This window comes from Poecile atricapillus, chromosome 3 (genome assembly GCF_030490865.1).
Source record: "Poecile atricapillus isolate bPoeAtr1 chromosome 3, bPoeAtr1.hap1, whole genome shotgun sequence".
Taxonomy (NCBI): domain Eukaryota; kingdom Metazoa; phylum Chordata; class Aves; order Passeriformes; family Paridae; genus Poecile; species Poecile atricapillus.
In genome coordinates this window covers 79,699,627-79,719,216 of record NC_081251.1, presented here as the reverse complement: position 1 = coordinate 79,719,216, position 19,590 = coordinate 79,699,627, and the positions used below count along the sequence as shown (strand labels likewise).

General features: G+C 35.2%; 1 protein-coding gene across 5 annotated transcripts in view; it reads left to right on the top strand.

Moving 5' to 3' along the window:
• The window catches only part of CRIM1 (cysteine rich transmembrane BMP regulator 1), a 174,798-nt gene that overhangs the window by 134,039 nt on the left and 21,169 nt on the right, over nucleotides 1-19,590 (top strand). For all 5 annotated transcript variants that reach the window (XM_058834240.1, XM_058834242.1, XM_058834239.1 and 2 more), the window contains 3 exons: nucleotides 3,947-4,075; nucleotides 15,607-15,763; nucleotides 18,407-18,528. In XM_058834240.1, coding sequence (XP_058690223.1) covers nucleotides 3,947-4,075; nucleotides 15,607-15,763; nucleotides 18,407-18,528 — 408 coding nt within the window. The remainder of the gene's footprint in view (nucleotides 1-3,946; nucleotides 4,076-15,606; nucleotides 15,764-18,406; nucleotides 18,529-19,590) is intronic.

Sequence of the window (19,590 nt, the reverse complement as noted above, 5' to 3'; positions counted from 1 at the left end):
CCAGTTTTTGTGTTGGTATTGTTAATACAGGACCTTAAGGACAAAGCTGGCTCCAGTATTCCTTGAATGTCATCTTTCTTTCACCATGAATGCAGTTTGATTTCAAGTTGGAATGATAAGATGCAGGGTATGATCATATAATGTAGTATTTTTCAATGGACTAGTCAGACTGAAGGTCCACCAGCAGGTGAAATATCTGCTGTCAATTTTAAAATCATTGAAGTTGTTTCCAAGTAAATGACATTGTAAAAAATTAATTCAAATATTTTTATCAACCTCATAGCAGGCAAATTAATAATCTGCACCAGATTTCAGCCAAGAAGGTATCAGAGAGGATACAGGGAAGCATGCTGTTCTAATAGGAATCTGCCTTCATATATATAAGCACTTGGTATCAGCAAAATCTGTGCTCCATTAAATAATCCATTGTTTTCATCCAGACTCTCTTCAATCCCCTTCTCTTTATTTTATTCTCTCTTTCTTTCTATGGTATAGTTGTATTGTTGGTAAAGCACACAGGCAGAAACTGCAGCCCTTTTCCCAGGCATTGTCTGTGCATTTGTGCACTGGATCTTTCTTCAGCCGTTTCTACCAAGAGCAGCAGTGAAAGCCCAGCTCAGATCGTGTGGTGGTACATGCTTTTTCAAGCTTAGCTACTGCTTGCCTATTCAAATAGTCAGAAGTCTGGCAGAGCAGATCTGGCTTTATTTGTTGAGTCTTGTCTAGTGAAGTGAAAAGGCCTGAATTTATTCTTTTTTTTTTTCCTGGCTGCATTTTTGCTCATGTGGGGGTAGGGAATGAAATTATTTCTTTTGTCCTCTGCTTGCAGCTCATTGAGAAGCAGGCATGCATATAAAATTACTGTATCTCGAGGCTTACCTTTAGGGAGAGAAGGGAGAAAGAAACAGATTTGTGAGCTTGACTGGAAACACTGAGGATGCTGAAAGAAGGTCCAAAAGTGGAAGGTAACAGAATAATAAAACACAATGAATATAGGACAAACTTCAAATTAATACAACAAAAGTTTAATTTCATCCTTTATATGAAATACCATGTTACTGTGTGTATCAAAGGCGCAAAAATTGTGTCCAAGGCAAGGGTGCATCAAAATACAGATGTTTAGTTTTTGAAAGTCACTCAAAATTATACAACGAAGATAGATAGGTAGATGGATGAATGGATGGATGGGAGATAGATAGATAGATAGATAGATAGATAGATAGATAGATAGATAGATAGATAGATAGATAGATAGATAGATAGATAGATAGATAGTTTTCCTAGATGTTAAGTTATACCTGCAATTACAGGGCACTTACCTTGAGGGGTAGACTGTAATGATGGGGAATAAAACACAATCCCCTTTCTCTCTAGCTTTTAGTTCACATCCAAGTGGATCAATGAATACTAACTAACCTGCATCTAACTTTCAGTAAAGTTTTGTAGGCTTTTTTTTACTGGTATGTTTCACCTCACATCTGCAGTCAGGTGGTAAAGCTGCAGTCTCCTTCAGTTCTCCAGCTTGTGTTACTGTCAGTGAATTTTGTCCTGGGCAGCAGTAATGATTCATATCATTTTTTCCGGTTTTAGCTACCTGTGTTCAAAAGCTTTGCTGTGGCCTATTTGTCATTTGAAATGTAAGGTTTGTGGTGGCTGACCAGTAACCTGGATGTAGCTTCAGGGTATCTCTTGCATTCTGGCCTTATGCATGTTTAGGTTATTTTCATTAGAAAACAGAGCGATGCTAAAAATCAGTTTAGTTGCAGAACTAATTTATATACTCAGAGGCCTAAACAGCCAGGATTAATTAATGGCATTTATCATGTTTTTGGTATATATTGGTATATTGCTATATGTCCATGTTTCCTAAACTAATGGTTTGGTGAAGTCACAAATGTTAATGAATGAATGTGATTTAGTCAGATAACTAAATGAATGTGGAAACAGCTACAGAGAGTTCATTTAGACTAAAAGAAGTCTAGTTTGGAAATCCATTTTGAAATACTTTGCTCGTGGCTATTCTTCTACACTGCACATGCGAATTCAGAGCTGTGAAATGAAGAACTGAAGGAAAACAGTCCTTTGACCTCCAAACTCTTTATATTAAATCCCTACCAAAAAACAAAAGGGGGAGAAAAATTTTTATTTAAAGAAGAAGATATTTAAGGGATCTAGAGAGATATGATGCCATTATGCAGACTTCCAGTTTGTGCATGAACAAGGCTGTTGGCGCTGTTCTATATATTTTTTAAATGTATTGCTACTTTTCTACTAGAAATTATACAAGCCACAGAATTTGAGTGTTGCTCAGCAAATGCATAATCTGAACCATGACCTCTGAGATAAGTTTGAAGTTATCTAACTTAATTTTAGTGTCTTTAATGCAGTTTTTTCATTCTAAACTCTAGTTAGCTGACCTAATTTTTAAAGGATTTAAAATGTTCATCAGCTGTATAAACTGTTGTGCTGGGAAGAGCAAGGCTGGAGAAAAGCTATGAAAGCTGAAAACTGTGAAAGACAATGAAAGCAGATAAGTTCATTCTTGTAATAGGATAATTTTCAGTTGACTGGAAGGCATGGGTGCAAAAGCTGCCTGCTGGAATGTAGCCAATCGGCACAGAAATCAGTATTTTGTTTAACAGTGTACACTTCTAACAACTTAATTCACATTGAGTAATATTTTGCCCTTACTCTGAAAGTAAAGACTAGCTGCCTATAGGTAAAAATGGAAAAATCTGTTGTCTGAGGATGAAAGATGGCAATATGTGGCCACCTCCACTCCATATAATTTCTCTATATTGTCACAATTTATCTCTTTGGAAGGCTTTTTAAATTTGATTTTGTATAAATCTTCATTTTTGAGATGGGGAAACAGAGTACACTTAAACATTTCAAGCACTGAAATGAAAGCTCACAGTTCTTTAAATCAGGCAATTTCTGTTTCCTGAACATTTTGTATAATGTTAATAATGCTCATAACTGTGAATTCATTGATTCTTCAGTGCCTGAGTTCTATGAAGGACACAAGATAGGCAAAATTAGTCTCAGAGAACAAAAAGTTTTTCAAGAAAAGATAGGTATTGCTTTCCTTCTGTGTCCTAGTTCATGATGGTCATTTTGAGGTTTCTTGTTATTTCCAGAAGTCTCTGGATTTTGTTTTATTCTAACAATTTTCTATACTACAATGCATTATTATTTCTTTCTACCCTGTGCATCAAAACAAATTTCATACTCCAGCATTTTTAAATGGTGTCAAAAAGTAAGTATTATGATGTTGATATATAACTTATAATTGGCAATAATCTCCTCAACCTCAGAAAGCATAATCTGGGACTGCAAAGAATACTGTAAGAAGTGATGTTTTCAATAAATAACCATGTTAAATGTTTTCCAGAGATCTTTGACATGCAGTGCATCTTACATTCCCTTTGGTGCTCAGAGTCTCTTCTGCTATAAATGTCAGCAGAGGTGATGTTATTCACACAGAGAAAGACTTGACTTCTGAGTTCCATGTTTGATGTGCAGCTTGGTAGTATCAATCAGTTCAGCCTTAGAGAAACTGTTCAGTTTCTAAAGCAAAAAAATCTGCATGAAGTTTTGATTAAACACTTCTGGAAGAAAGTGGGCAAAAGAAATATTTAGCATTTAGTTTGAAACTTCATGTGCAAGAAACCTGATTTCATAGTAAAAAAAAAATAAAAAGTGGTATTTTTTTCTATTTCAATACATCAAAAATTTTCTGCAACTTCATGCTGTTTTTGTTGAGTGTATATCGCTTTGAAACAAAGTCTGTCTATCAAATTGTTTCTAAAGTACCAAGCATATTCATCAGAAACAAAAGTAATTCAAATTACTCTCTTTACTGTTACATTGTGTATGGATTTTTGTGAATATAATTAAAATATTCAAGAATCTCATCTATTTGTTTTTTTTTTCTTATCCCCAGAACCAACGTATATCACAATAGGTCCGCCCACCTGTGAGGTTTTGGTGAACTGCACTTTGACTGAAAAAGACTGTATCTACAGCTTCAAACTGGACCAAAATGGTTGTCGCATTTGTCAGTGCAAAACTAGTGAGTATGCAGAAATATGGTGGCTTCTACCTTTTGTATCAAGCTATACATGAAAATGGTAGTATGCTGGCTTTTTTCCATTCCTAATGTTGATTATATGTTGTGTTAGTATGTGTGTGCTTTATAGTTGCTCATCTTAAAGAATTGGTTCCTGATTTCTGACATTGCTTAAAATGTGTTTGGAGGAAAATGTACAGTGTTTGATTTTTGAGGTCAAAAATTACCAGCTGGCTAGAAAAGTCAATAATTTGGGACCTAATATTCATATAGATGTTGAGAAGTCTTATGAGAATTCCAAATTTCATTTTTCTCTCTTTAAAGAATTTTAAGGGTATCTAGGTTTCTGCACTTCAAAAGCTCCTATTGCTAAACAGCCTATTTTCAACTTAGCTTTTTTTGTCAAAATTCAGATTTTGAGAATAAATGTTTGAAATGATATGCTTGGGAGTGGGTGATTGTATATATACAATTATTTCCATATTTATATTTCTATAACATATCCTTATATTTATTTTATATACATAAATAATACTTTAGTTAGCATTTTTGCAGGGTTTAACACCTATTTCTTCTGAAAGGAAAAACACTGTGCCTTGTGACAACTTTGTGTGTATCAAGAAAAACGTATTTTCTATATGTGTTTCCTTAAGACTTCAGTGTTTACAGGTGAAATATAAAGCAGTATCAGGTTGCTTTTTGGAACTGGCCAACAAAGGACACCTGTGGAGTACTAATCTCAGCTGCAGGATGCATCTCTGTGGCTGCCAACCCAACCTAGGAGTGGATTTAAACTCTCTTTATAATGTTATTGTAGTTTTTCACCTTTCTTGCAACCTCTAAAGTATTACTCCATTCCTCTTCTTTTGGTTTCAGTCCACTCATTCTCAGCCACTTTCTAAACCAATATGACTATTGTAGGGATCCCAAGTAGAAATGGTCAAAATAAAATTCTGAAGTAGTGCAAACTAAAGAGCTTTAGGAATGGATTGGTGTTGGAGAGGACATCTTAACAAAAGCAAATATATGGCAAGCCATAGCATTACCATGGTAATATAGAAACAATACCTTTGATTACAAGTTGTTTTCATGGAAGGATGACTTTCCTTAGGCTACATCCAAGCTATCACAATATTGTCTTACTTAGTTCTTCCTAAGGAAAAAATTAGAATTGTTAAGGTCTCCTTTTAACTCTGTAATTTGATTTTCCTTCTCCTTCTGTTATTGTTAAATTGACTGGGGAGTTTGACAGAAACAAGAAGATAGACATACTTGGCAAATTTCATCATCCGTGCCCGTGTGTTCCATCCTTCCCTCCAGCTTGGTGCACTGGAGACACACCTCTCCAAAGGATGATTTCTTTTGTCCTAGGTTACCAGACTCCATATGGACACAAACCACGTCTCAAGATGTTCTTGTTTAGAGTATTTCTGATTAAATAATGCATACGAACCTATTCAGGGGAAATTTTCTCTTGCCAGATTTGCTTGAAATTTTCTTCATTTTACAGTAGCAAACTGTCTGGAGCAAAGTTAATAGCATCATTTGTCATCTCTCTTTTTCAGTTAAATAATGTGACTAGTAGATTACTTAAAAATCTCAGTCATTTAGAAAGAGGAGAACTTTATTTGCTAAGGAAGTGAAGAAAAATAACAGCTTGGAAATCTTCATCATTTGGTGGTTATCAATCAAAATGACAAAAATTGGCTTTTTCTGTCAAGTAATGTCTGTTGCTTGCAAGGCTCTCCTCTGGACAAAAGAGCGTGTGAGAAATGAGAAGAGACGAGTCTTAGGTCGAATATACTGAAAATGTACTCTGCTAGCTCCCTATGTTTTGAAATCCTGTGTACTTTAATGTCCAAACCTGTTCAGTTCTCTTGGTTCTCTTAAGAACGTCAGAACATGTGTTGTCTTTAGCTCATGTGGACTTTTGGGAACATCAGTATCTTTATACTGCATCCACTTGCTTTTTTTGCTGGTCTAAGCTGCTCAACAGAGTCAAATTAACTGCCTCAGTAATAAAGCCCCTGTGCCCACACTAACTTTTGAAGGCATCATATCCTAATTCTACTAATCTGTTTCCAATAAAGTTTAATTTTTTGTTAATTTATCTTTATATAGCTCTGCTGAAGTTTTTTTATACTTCAGTTATTTCAGCTGAAATAAAAGCAAAATGATGAAGTGGAAGAACATAGAATGAAGGTGTAATTTGTTCTTTATTACCTTCATTTACATTCATATTGCCAGAAATAAGTACAACAGGTTTATTTGGAATAATTATGTAAGTACAGTATAATGAAACTTGTTTGGTTCTTCATTGTAATTTATTTTAAGTCTATCCTGCTTGGTTCAAGCCAGCTACAAAATGAGAAGGAAGAAAGAAGCAAATCAAAACATTTCTAGAATATTATTTTAATAGAAGTTTACTTTTACTTTGTCTTTTATCCTTTCCATTTCTGCAGTGAATGCAAAAACATTCTGTAGCAACACACAATGAAAATATGCATGCTGTAAAATATTTTTTAAAAATAGAGCCAGACCATAGTTGTAAGAGAAGGGAGAAAAAAAACAAACACTGAGCCAAGAGTGAGCATAGACTGGTATGGGAAGAAAGTTCAGTAAGTACACATGGAACCACAAATGATCAGGGAGAAAGAATGAGCATACTGACCAGAAGCATAAAAAAAAAAAAAAAAGAGAAAGGATGGTATAAGATGATACAAGAGCAAAACACAAACAGAAAAAAGTAAATAAGAAAAAAATTGTAGTGTGCAGCAATTGCTCTCATGTTGGGAATGTCTAGGCCCTTTACTTTCACAGGGACAACTGGAGTGGAATGAAGCCTTTAGGAAGACAAATCCATTCGGAGGAGTCCTTGTGGAAGACCAGTGGTCTGCTGTTTGTGAGGCAGGACTCCTCTTGCCCCAAAGGAGACTAATTAAAAAATGACTGCTAATTGAAGCAACATAGATTTAAAATCTGATTGGTAGTTGCTCTGCAAACAAAGTCATTCTTCAGCAAGCATCTGCAGTGCTTGTCTGTTCCCTGGATTAGCTGAATGGAAAAAACCCTTTAAAATCTCATCTGTGACTGAGACTAGTGTTTTACCCCAAATGAATTGAACATGCAGTACTCTTCAGGATATAATTGAGCATGTATGACTTTAGTACTTTTTTTAACATTTCAAATCTTACTAAAATTAAATCAGAGTGTTGATGCCAATTTAAAAAATTGTTTGCATCATTTAGAAGGCTTACCTTTGTGGTTCCAAGATGCAGCTGTCATCCAGTTTCATTAATTTCAGACTCCTTATGGAGAGATGCAACTGGAGAAGGCTGGGATGAGTTGTTTTCCCTGCACATTGTCACCGTCCACTTTGTGTCATGGTCTCTTTACTCTGTCAAAGCAAGTCATGCAATCACTATTCAAAAATAAGGCATCTTGGTATATTATGTGTTTGTACAGTCCTCTCAACATGAAACCACCTTCTTCCCAAAACACATCCCATGGATACGCACAGAAATAACTTTGGAAGTGTTGGTACCTTTTCCTTGAATGAGAAGAACACGTTTTCTACCATGGAGTGGAAAGGAGGCATTATCATTCAGTCTATACTAGCGCACACCAGAGGCATGGTTCTCAATATTCTGACAAGTCACACCATCTCCCTTTATAGCTGATGAAGCAGGGTGTAATTCCAGCATGGATTTTGGCTTTGACAGCGTGGATCTTTATTTAGCTGCATAGGTATTCAAAGGCAGGATTGGTAGGTTTGAGAAAAGGTAGATAGGTTCATCTACAGGCTGTCTATAAATAACAACAACAGTTAATGCTCTGAAAAAGCATAGGGACTGATGATGGGAAAAAGCCTAAGAAAACTTCTCAGGGACTGCAGAGAGAGAACAAATCTCTGTTCCTCATTTTTGTGTGTTAATTCTTCAATAGTTGGAGTCCTAACCTTTCAATGTTACAGCCAAAATTTGAATCTTTCATTCCTGTATTTCTGTAAGTAGTCCATAGTCAGGGGTGTGTCTTCTCAACACTTAAACTCTCTCAGTGTTAATTTTTGCCATTTAAATGAACTTATTTTGTGTTTATTTCTATGTCAAACTGAGGTCAGAGAGTAATTGTGTACTAATCACACAAAATGTACTTCAGGCAATGCAAAATTCCTGGAAATAGTAAAGTGAAATATAAATTAGGTAGCTCTTTTCTGTTTTAGTAGAAATTGTCTTCCAGTGTTATTTTGATTTCACAAAAAGTTCCATGGAAAATAAAAGTTATAAAATAAAAATCCAGGTAATCTTTCTTAGTGCTAAGGAGAGCATGTATTAGATGTTTGAGTAATTTTGTAAGACAGAAAAAAGATGCCTTACTGTCTTTCTGCAGTGATGTGAAAGGGAATAGCTATTGCGTGCAAGACTTCAATTAATGAAATATAACCATAGAAAATTTAGGATGAAGCAAGTTTCCTAAAAATTTAGGGCTCAGATCAGAAAAAAAAGTACATATTCTTATAGAACTAAAGTACTAACTCTAAGTACTTATGCAAGGTAGTAGAAGTGCTCCCTGAAGAGGATGAGATTATGATGAACAACCCATGCCAAATAAATATTATCTGTATTGTCACTAGAGTGAGTCTTTGGCAGGATCTCTGAAGATTACAGTATGTTGGAGTTAGTGTTTACAGTATATCTACGGAAGCAGATAAGAATTTCATCTGGTTTGACTTGTGAAAAAAAGCCAAACAAAAAAGTGTGCTTGAAGCTTGATCATTCTACAGCAGTTCCACCTTTGAGAAATCACTGCTACAATTTAATTTTCATTAATTCATGTGTTGTATATGAATCCTATATTTGTTTAGCTCACATATCCAAGTGGTTAATTTGCCTCAACGGACTCACAAGATGATTTCTTTAAACAGGGTTTTCTAGCATCACAGCGCCCAGTCCCTTCATTATTATCCAGCTTTTGTGAATCATGATTTAAGTCTAACAGAAGGAGGGAGGGTTAGTGTGGATCTGTGGAGGCAATATATTCAGAGAATTCCAGTTACTGTTAAGTAACCTAGTTTTCTCCTTCATAAATTTGCCTCCCCAGATCCCCACCCCCGAAGATTAACCAGCAGTAGCAATCCACACCGAGAGGACGGCTGAGGAGTGCTTAATTATAAAGGTACTGTGAAACAGTTCTCCTGACATGATCTGTCCTCAGCATCAAGAAAATAATACTGGTAAAGGTATGTAGCTAGCTTTGTGTAGCCATGCTACAAATTCGTAAAAATGGACACCAGCCTAAGCCAAGTTGAAATACTGACATAATCCCTGTCATGTATCTATTAATTCTCTCTGGCAGTTGTTTTTTTCATCTGTGAATTACAGGACTGAAAACTAAAAGTATTTCAACATAGAATGCATTTTCAAAACTTTTTAGAGTAAGATGATTTTCAGTCCTTACAGTATAAATATCAGTGTGTCCATATGTAAAATAATATATTGGAAAAAAAAATAAATATTCCAGTTTAAGAGCCTAGAGGTTTTTAAATACCATATATATGCTAGAAAAAATAAAGTTTGTTTTTTTTTAAAGAGCTGGAATTACAATCAAGCTAGTAGAATTTCAAGCAGAAGACCCTTTTTTAGAGCTAACATGCAATTCATGGAATTGAATTTTGTTTACTTTTTAGGGGGTTTTTTTGGCAATATTTTATAACACTCCAAATATTCATAGGTTCATGTGAGGTAGGGATATGAGCACTCTGAAATCAGGAACAAGTCATGCATACAGTGGTTTGAATTTATGATGAAGACTTGTGATTCCTTTTGAGATGCATTGCCCCTGAGATGCCATGCCTGAGAAGAGGAGATTGCATTGTATCTGAAATATTCCACTGCTAAGTTAATTCTGCCAAATGCAGACGTTGCTAACATATGGGACAGAATGTTTTTGTTGTCTTGTTTGCAAGGTGGGACCTCTACTGTCATAGGTTGCATCAGTATGTCAGCTGCTCTTACATGCTGATTTTTGAACATGTTTTTCTTTCATTCAGCAGCCGGTGACTCACTTCTAGAGATATCAGACAACCTGTTAAAACTAGAGTTGATGTTAGTGTTGAGAGTAAGATACTTACTGGAAGAGAGTTTTAAAACACCAGATAGCTTGTGTGCAGCATGGTCACCATATCTCAGTAATCATCAGTTCTCAAGACTTTCTTCTACAGTGTTGTCCTATCCTCCATATCCCAAAGAGTTTCCTCTTAAGCAGTGTAATGCTCTTCTGAAATTCTGAGTACTTGTTTTATTATAATCTGTGTGTGTGAAAGGGTTTGTAAGGGGGTGGAGAAAGTGGGGAAAAAAAATCACTGTACTTGAAAGGAGTTTATGGACAATGGGGACCAGGCTTAAACACCTCACCAATATCTGTTTATTTGTTAATAATACATAAATGGGTTTTTTTGGAATACTAATTCATCTTCATCTGTTCTTTCTGCTTGTATTTTTTCCAACAGCATCACGTTAAATTGATCCAAATGAATCCAATAATTAGAAAATCCCATATTCAAGTCAGAATATAATGTGTTTGTATCAAACTACAGAGCAAAGTATTTGCTAGTACTGCAGTCTTTAGAGGACTCAAAGTCTGTAGAAGCAATAGTGTTTGCCAGCATGGTGAGGTCTAGTGGAGGCTGTAACTAGACTGTGAACTACCAGCTGGGCCTGTTGGTAGCTGACTTTGCTGCTGCTTTTGCAGTCGTGGTTGCACATGCCAAAGAAAACTGTATGGTCTTGTTTTGTGGGCGGGATTGGCTGCTATAAGTACTCGGTGCTTGTTAGTCCTCAAGTGAGTATTAGTTCTAAGTAAGAGACTATTTAATAACATCATAGGTTCAGGACAAACAACCTTTCCATGTTTGGTGTCCTCACCTTCTACTTTACTTTATTCTTTCAGCATTTTATGTGGTATTTCAGCTAATGTCATCACATTAAAAAGCTAAATATTGGTAGTAAAAATACATTTCTATGAGCCTAAGACACTGAGGAACACATTAATCTTTTCCTAAAGTCATAGCTCATAAGTATGATTCTGGAATTATCCAATATCCTGCATCTGAGCTCTGAGCTTGTTGTGCGAATTGTTTTCTGTATTGGCATGACCTTATCTACAATTCATGTTTTATAAGAAAAATAAATGAACATTTTTCTACTAACCATGTAGAACTCTACTCTTCATCCAGATATTTCCCTAAGCAGCACGGGAGATATTTTCCCATTAATTGATTTCCTGTTCATAATTTTGTTTCTGTTTTAGTCTTCTACTTCCTGTGTAAGCATCCATTTAGTTCCCTATGTGATGTCACTATAACTAATCAGTTACAATAACAAAAAAATAGCTTATACTATGTGATCAGGAGCTTAATCCCAACTGTTAGAGCTGCAGTGACGCGCAAGTGCATAATGTAATTCTGTCAAACTCTGAATGGTAGTTTTCTTCTGCATTAGCTTTTAAAATGTTTGCCATACCTTCATTTCAGCATGTCTGGTTGCCCTGATACACTTTTGTAGCAGTTATTAGGCCAGGTAGGGCTGGTTCTCTTCTCTGCAAATACACTAATGATTTGGGATTCAGTTTGCTCATTATCTAAGCAGAAATGCAAAACACTCTCAAATACCGTCCTAACATTTTGTCATAATAGATTTCCTCAGTCCATTGCAGTTCACTTTCATGAACTAGTTCTCCTTGTTCCTTAGAATGTGTCACTTGAAATGCAAACTTTTAGCAAAAAATCTGGTTTTACTTATCCTTTCATAATGAATTAGTCATTGTTTAGTAGTGATTCATTTAAAGCAATAGCTAAGTCTATAGAAAAATTGTCAGAATGACAATTTTGTATGCTGAATTTGATCCACATTTGAACATTTAGGTTTGCAATCTTTTCAATCTTTTTTTCTTTTTTTCTCTGATAACTATGCTTTGCTTTGTGACATTGGTGATTCACTTAATTTTCTGAAAAAAATATCTGGCTTAAGATACTGGACTATGCTTTACATCAGGCCTGTGCAGCAGACGTAAACTCTGTGTAGCAGATGGTACTTCATTTAGAGATTGCCTGCTGTTGTCATGTTTTTAATAATGTTTTAATAGGAGACATTTAGATGATTAAATGTAAATTCAGAAAGCAGACCAGAATTTGCATACTTGGTTTCATGACACTGCATTTCTTCATAGAGTATTTTTTTTAAAATAACTATTTAAAGTCTATTTCCGCAGTTGGTACTGTCATATTGTCATACTGTCAGAAATTTAAGTGCAATAACATGTTAATTTCAATAAAAAGCATCGTATTAGAATTTAATTTTCAGCATTTTATTGGAAAGACTGTGAGCAGAGGTCTGTTGAGATTATTCGGATCACCTCATACATAAGATTGACATAACACTAGAAAGTCTATACATTAACTCTTGTCTGCACTGACTTGAGCAAACTTTCCCTTTGTTTGACATAGCAAGACTTTCAATGTTTTTTTCATATGCTGTTCACTATCTGTCCCTGAGAGGCAATGGTGATTATTAGTCACCCACCTCAAAGCTCTGAAGAGCTTCTCTTTCTTGGCCACTTACAAAGTGAAAATTCTTTTGAGGATAACTCACTGTGTAAAGGATTCAGCAAGGAGGATATTGCTTCAAGACTGGATCTCCTGGTTAATATGTCAGCTGACTATTTGAGTTTTAAGTATATTTAACATCATAAGCTACTTGGGATGAGACACTTGGGATGTCTTCCTGCTTCTGTAGCACTATCCTTAGACATCCTGGGACTTGTAGTAAAGTATAGTAACTTTACATATAACAAACTTGTTTTGCATTAGCCAAATCAGAGCAGAATCGAAGACTCGAAACCAATTATTTGACTGTGGGATTCTGAGGCATTGTTATTTTGCCATCTTCTATAACTTCATAATCAAACCTGGATGTTGTATTTTGATAGCTCTCCTTAACAGATAATCTGGAGACAAATAAGATAAACATGCTGACTAAAAGAAAAGTTCTTCTTTTTTCTGTTTTTTTAAATATTTTTTATTGTTATTTCCAGCTCTTCCTTTTACTTTTTTAAGACATCTATTCATTTCTCCCATGCCTTTGCGTGTGTATCTTATTATTTTTCACCTATCTTCATGATCCTATGGTTTATAGAGAGCCATGTAAACATTTCATTTCCCAGGCAAAGTATGCTTCAGAAAAGGAATGTCTCTTCTCAGTTCAACCTGTACAGTTCCAGGTTTATTCACTGATCAGTTCTGAGCATCTGCAGCAGATATCATAATTTACATTATATCTAAGGTCATAACTGAACTTAATTCTTTTTGGAGATATCCTAGTGTACTTCTCCATACATTCTTTATAAAGTTAAAGCCTAGCTTTAAAAATTATGACTATGTTATGAAGTTTTGCATAATGAAAAGTTTAGTTAATTTTATTATCGCTGTGTGTTGCTAGGGAATAATTCTGTACAAAGATCCTAGTATAAAAGCTCATAAATGAAAGACAAATTCTCATTATTATAACCTGCTTCAGAAAAAGTCTTTGTATTACACATAACTCACTCTTTACCAGAGAAAAATGTCAAACTTTCCTCTGCTTTATAATGTTTTAAAATCAGCATTAGTGGCTACATATTAAAAAGATTAGTACTCTTTGTAGATCGGCCTGACTTAATCCTGCAAAAATGTGTAAAACTTCATGAAGATCTTTGTATGTGTGTTTCTCACTAAAGCAAGAACCTAAAACAAGGGTTATTGTTGCTGTGCAAAGGTTAGATATGACCAAGAGTAAATGCTTAAATCTTCTGGTATTGATTCTCTGCTTCCAGACACAATCTCTAGAGGTTATGAAAGGATCTGGCATTTCTTTTTTTTTTATTCTGAGTGGTAAAAGCAACCCCAAACATGCACCCTTTTTGCTTCAGACACCAAATTTGCATCAAAGTGGAACGGGGAGAGTCATGACCCTGATTATATTCATCCTATTCAAACTGAGCACTGTTGTTTGGGCTGAGGAGACTCTTATGTTCTATGGCACTTGCATGCCCAAATTCCACCTCAGGAGTAGGCAGTGAATTTGCTTGATTTCTCTGAGGTTTTGGTCTCATTCTGACTCAGGAAGGAACATGCCTTCTTTACCAAATGAGCATTAACTTGGTAGATAAGGAAATACTTGGCTTAGCCACATCTGGTTAAGTCTGTATTTTGGAATCTTAAATGCAAAATTACAAAAATTACAAATTACAAAAGCAGAAGAGGAAGCATTTAAGTAAAGCAAGATTCCTTCTGTAGTTTTCCTTCAGTAAATTAACCCTTTTACAGAATAAGTCAATGTTAATAACTGATCTCCTCTTTGAAAAAACCGTGTTCCTAAATGTTCATCCCCCTAAAGGAAAGTGGTCTTCAGGTCTTAAATGGAGAGGACGTCCGAAAGAATAATCTTCAGCTGACCTCTGTACAGCCAATATTTTGTAGTGGTGTGGATGTTCCAGCTAGAGATCAGCCATCCTTTAAATATCATTCTTAAAGTCAGGCCTTTGGATATCACCCATCATATTCTTCTATTGAAGAATCTTAATTATATTTCCCTCTTTCTCTATTTTGATATCACTTTGGCTATTGTAATAATGGTCATTTCTTTCCTTTGTATTTTGCATCCTTAGTGTAAAAAACCCCATAATTTTCTGTTTCCTCTCATCTCTGCTACAAAGAAAAGAACATTGTATCCCACAATATGTTAAGAGTGGCCTTTCTGGCATTTCTCCTTTGAAGAAAAGCAAATGAAACTGATCAGTCTCAAAACAGTAAATTGGAATGAGAAGGGATATAATGACCATTATTTATCTCTGTACTAGAAAAATTGGGATGCCAACAGTTTAGCATCTTCCTTATGTCACAAGAGGCAGATGAAACTTGGTACTGGACTTCAACTGACAGATCTTTCAATCTAGCATCTCTAAGCTTTGATCACATCTTAGAGTACTGCAGTTATATCTTTAAAAAGCAGATCTCAATCAAGTTTACAGCAAACAGCATAAAGAAAAAAAGTTTTTAATATATCCCACCCTTTCAGTACTTACTTAAAATAAGTAGAAGAGAAATAAAGATGATCTGTATTGAACAAAAGCCTACTAAACCTGTATAATGTGTGGAAAATACATGTTATTTTAGATGTATTATTAAAAGCCAATAGAGTGATGGATGGTGGACTCCACTGGCTGTGCATCTGTTCTTAAAATCATGTTAGTTTGTGGTACCAGGTGGTCCTCCCTAAGCTGCTGACAGGAACTGAAGAATCCTGTAGTGTCTGCTCATACAGTTTGGGTTGTTACTGGAGAATTCTGTCAAATATTTTAAAAATAGGACAGTCTGAAGGTAAGGCCTAGCAGTATTAAGAAAGTTCCAAAGTAAAAGGGAGCAGAAGGTTTAGTGTGCTGAGGATGTGTTTGATGTAAACTGTTTTCATGCTGTGATAAGCTGTGTGTGTTCTTTGCAGGGGAGGAGCTGTGCACCGGCCTCATTTCGGGCTGTTCCTTGGATTGTTCCTTTGGCTTCCAGACTGACGCCCACAACTGTGAGATCTGTCAGTGCCGGCCGCGGCCCAAGAAGTGCAAACCCATTGTATGTGACAAGTACTGTCCCTTTGGATACTTGTACGTATTCTCATCCTGAAAGCACACTTAATGCAATCCCTGAGTGTACTGAAAATATGCAAAAATCCAGGCATATGTACTTGTGTTGGCTTTGTGGCAAAGCAGGGGGAAGCGTAGGAAAACAGAAATGACGTTACGGATGGGGGAGTGCAGAATTCTTCAAAATGGATTTTGATCAACAGATTTAGACACAGAAGCTCAAAAACCCAGCAGATTATTAAAGGAAAGCAGTCCTTAAATTTTTTTGAAGAATTTGACAAACAAGATGAGAAAGCTACTTACAAATAATTTCTCTTACATGCAGCTTTTGGAAATTTTTTTGGCATGCTTTGATAACCTTTTGTTTTATAGCCCATTTATTTTATTGAAATTGTTATCTAATATTTCAAGTTTATTTAATCTTGATATGACAGCAGACTAGTTTTGTAAGACATTTTTGGTAATTACGGGACTTGTGAAGAATAGTACTATATCTTATCCACATTTTTGTAAGTGCGTTCAAAATCTGTATTTGTGATGGACTTCTTTTTGCCAGAAAAGTAAATATTTGTGGTATTTATTCAATTGTGAAACAGATGATGAAAACTGAACAGGTCTTTTGTGGCAGAAATTTCTTAGTAATGAGTTCTGGTGGCATCTCTATATATTTTACCAGAAAGTTTTTTTTTTTATGGGTTCATTCCATGTTACTGCCTGCTTTTCATAATAGTTTAATTTCTACCTCATGACAGCAGATCTTCAGATAAAATTCAAATGTGTGGGGTTTTTTTTGTTTTTTTTTTTTAGGATTTTCAGTGAAATTTACTACATTTGCAACTCCTAGTGTTTGATTGTAATACTCCTTAAGTTTCTGGTTCATTTTAGAGTTCTCTTTCACCCTTGGTCATAAATGTTGCAGGCTTTTTAACAGCAATCTTTACTGTGGTGTGTCGTCTTAGTACACTGAGTAGTAAATGAGAGAGGAAAACAAGGCATTTTAAATTAAGTTAATAAAATTATCTTCAGGCATGTTGACTTCAGGAGTGGCTGAGACTTACTGTCAGTTTCACAAGTGACAGAAAGTATAACCAGGGGGAAGTAATAGAAAAGGAATTCTGTAAAGAGCAGTAATTTTAGTCTGTATGTATCATGCATTTAATATATTGACCTGCAGAGCATAATTGCAATTCGTGTATGTGATTTTTCTACATAGATAAGCTGAACCACACTCTTCTTCCTTTTTTTTTTTCCTACGCAAGTGTATGCTAAACAGTTTTGTTAGAAAATCTCTGAAGTATATAGCAAAAGCATTTTTAAAATTACAGCACCTTTTAATGGGCATAGTATAGTAGTTGTAAGATTAAGATGTTTTAAAAACAAGTTGTTTTCAAGCTGATGTCAGTGTTTTCAGGAACTCTGTGTTTGGGATGATTTTTTTCCATGCATTTTTGTGCATCTGAAAAGTATATGAACTTAAAACCTTTTTAAGCTAATTGGAAAATAGTTTTCAATTTCAATTCTGTGTTTACATGCAGAATGTAATTTTATTATGCACAATGGCTGATATTTTTAAATTATGAATGTTTAATAAAATCTTCAGATAATTTTTTACAAATTGGAAATGAGCATACTAATCTTGTCATTCTCCACAAAATACATTAATAATTACACTGAATGAAATTAATAACATTTAAAGATATCTTTGTATGGAACTGTTTGTAGTATAAAGGGCTAAAGTTGTGGCCACAACTACTTTAGGATCATTTCACTTTGAGTTTTATCTTGGTGTGACAATTATTTAGATTTGTGGTGGTATTGCATATTTGTTCACCTTACTGCTATTGTGCCAAATTCTTTTTAAAAATACCACGTATTTGATTTCCATGGGTGTTGTGATCATTAAAAACATGGGGTGTAATGAAGGACAAATATCTATTTCAATGGAAATATTTAGTCACAAATAGGACACAAAAAAAGGAAATATTAAAAGAAAAGTATACTAGAGAGTGAACAGTTAAGGAGTAATCATCATATTTGTGATTTTTTGTTGTAAGACTGTTAAAAGTTAGTAATTGGAAATATTGAGTTTGTGCATCTTTAAAGAAACCAAAACCTTTTCATAACTGTCTGAAAAAATCTGCTAGATAAAGCTCACTGTTTGAAAGCTCTACACAGTAATGGAAAGGAGCATTCCTTTTGATGGGATAGGAAGACAGAAAGTCTTTCTATCTCCACTCCACTGTATTGAAATTCATTATTCTCAGACTTTTAACTAAAAATTAAATAAAGTTTTCTACAACTTGAAGCCAGGCTTTCTAGAGATTTGCATAATTTATTTCTCCTCCGTCATCCTAGATCATGTTCTGTAACTTGCCATGTCTTTTCTTGTTTTGTACATCTGTGCCAAAAGTTTGAATAGTATTATCTGCCTTCATGAAAAAAGACAAGAAAACATTCAGCAAAGGATCCACTGAATGCAGGGAGCATATGCCAGGGATGGAGACTTGTACAGCCCATAAAGCCACAATTAACACAATAAGGGCCACAATTAACAATAATTCTCTTTGCTCATCGGTCACTTCCTTAGGGGGAATGCTCTTGCTTTAAAGATGTAGTTATTTAAAGTGACTTGCTGACCTTCTACAAATTATTTTGGTCATCTAGGAAGAACAAGCATGGCTGTGAAATCTGTCGGTGTAAGAAGTGCCCCAACCTGCCTTGCGGTAAAATCTGTCCATTGGGCTTCCAGCAGAACAGTCATGGCTGTGTTATCTGCAAGTGCAGAGGTATGTGCCAGTGCATTACCACCTCTAACTACAACTTGTTTTCAGAGCAGGTGGAAGCCAGACTGAAAGAAATGCAATACTGCACAGAATATTTACAAATTGAAATATGCGAACTGGGGGGGAACCAGTTCAACATTGCTCAAAGGAATGTATTGTTTTGCTGGTGTTTGTTATTATCTATTCATCTTGGCTTCAACAGAAAGCTTCAGCTCTCCTTTCATGTCCCACTACAAAGTCACAAAAAGTTTGTTATCATTAATAAAAATTGGACCAGGCTCTTAATAAGCAACTACTATTAATAAGCTAGTCGAGGGCATTTTTTTCAGTAGTGATGTTGATCTTGGCTTCTTCACCATTGCCTTTTCTTTACAAACAAGTGTTGGATTTGAGAGATATGCAGCATATCACCTAAAACTGGAGTGCTGTTTCTTGGATACTTTTCAGGCAATCTTAACAGTGAGTAGAGAGAGCCCTGCCCAGGAGAAAGGACTTGGTATTCTTAAGATAAAAATTTCACACGTGCCACATCCCAGACCTGTAGCAACCAAGTTCAAGGTGGATGCTGAAATCAGATGTTTGTTTCTTGACTGCCATATATTTGTGCTGCTTTTAGCATGTCTTTTCTTTACGATTTTTTTTAGGTTATGTTCTGTGTTAGTCTGGGTATCAGACTTCCTTCATTGCTAATCTTCATGTTTTGCATTTAATAACTTCTTGGTTTTGCTCAGTGTCACTCAGATCCTAACTGCTCTTTCATGCTTATTTTCTTTAACTCTTGTGTGTTTTGATTTCTAGATGTAGTCAAATTTGTTTACTTTCCCATTGCTTTGTGTAATGGCCCTATTCTTAACTTTTCTCTATTTCTTCTGCTGTTTAAAAAAATTATAAAGTGTAAAAGGACAACCTATGGGAACATAGCACTGGAAGAAAATGTATGAATTCTTGAAGTCACTTTCCTATAGCTGAAGGCAAACATGTGATCATATGAATCAAAAATATCCAACATTACCTTTTTTCTATATAACATAATACACTGCAGACAGTTTAAGAAACTTTCAGACT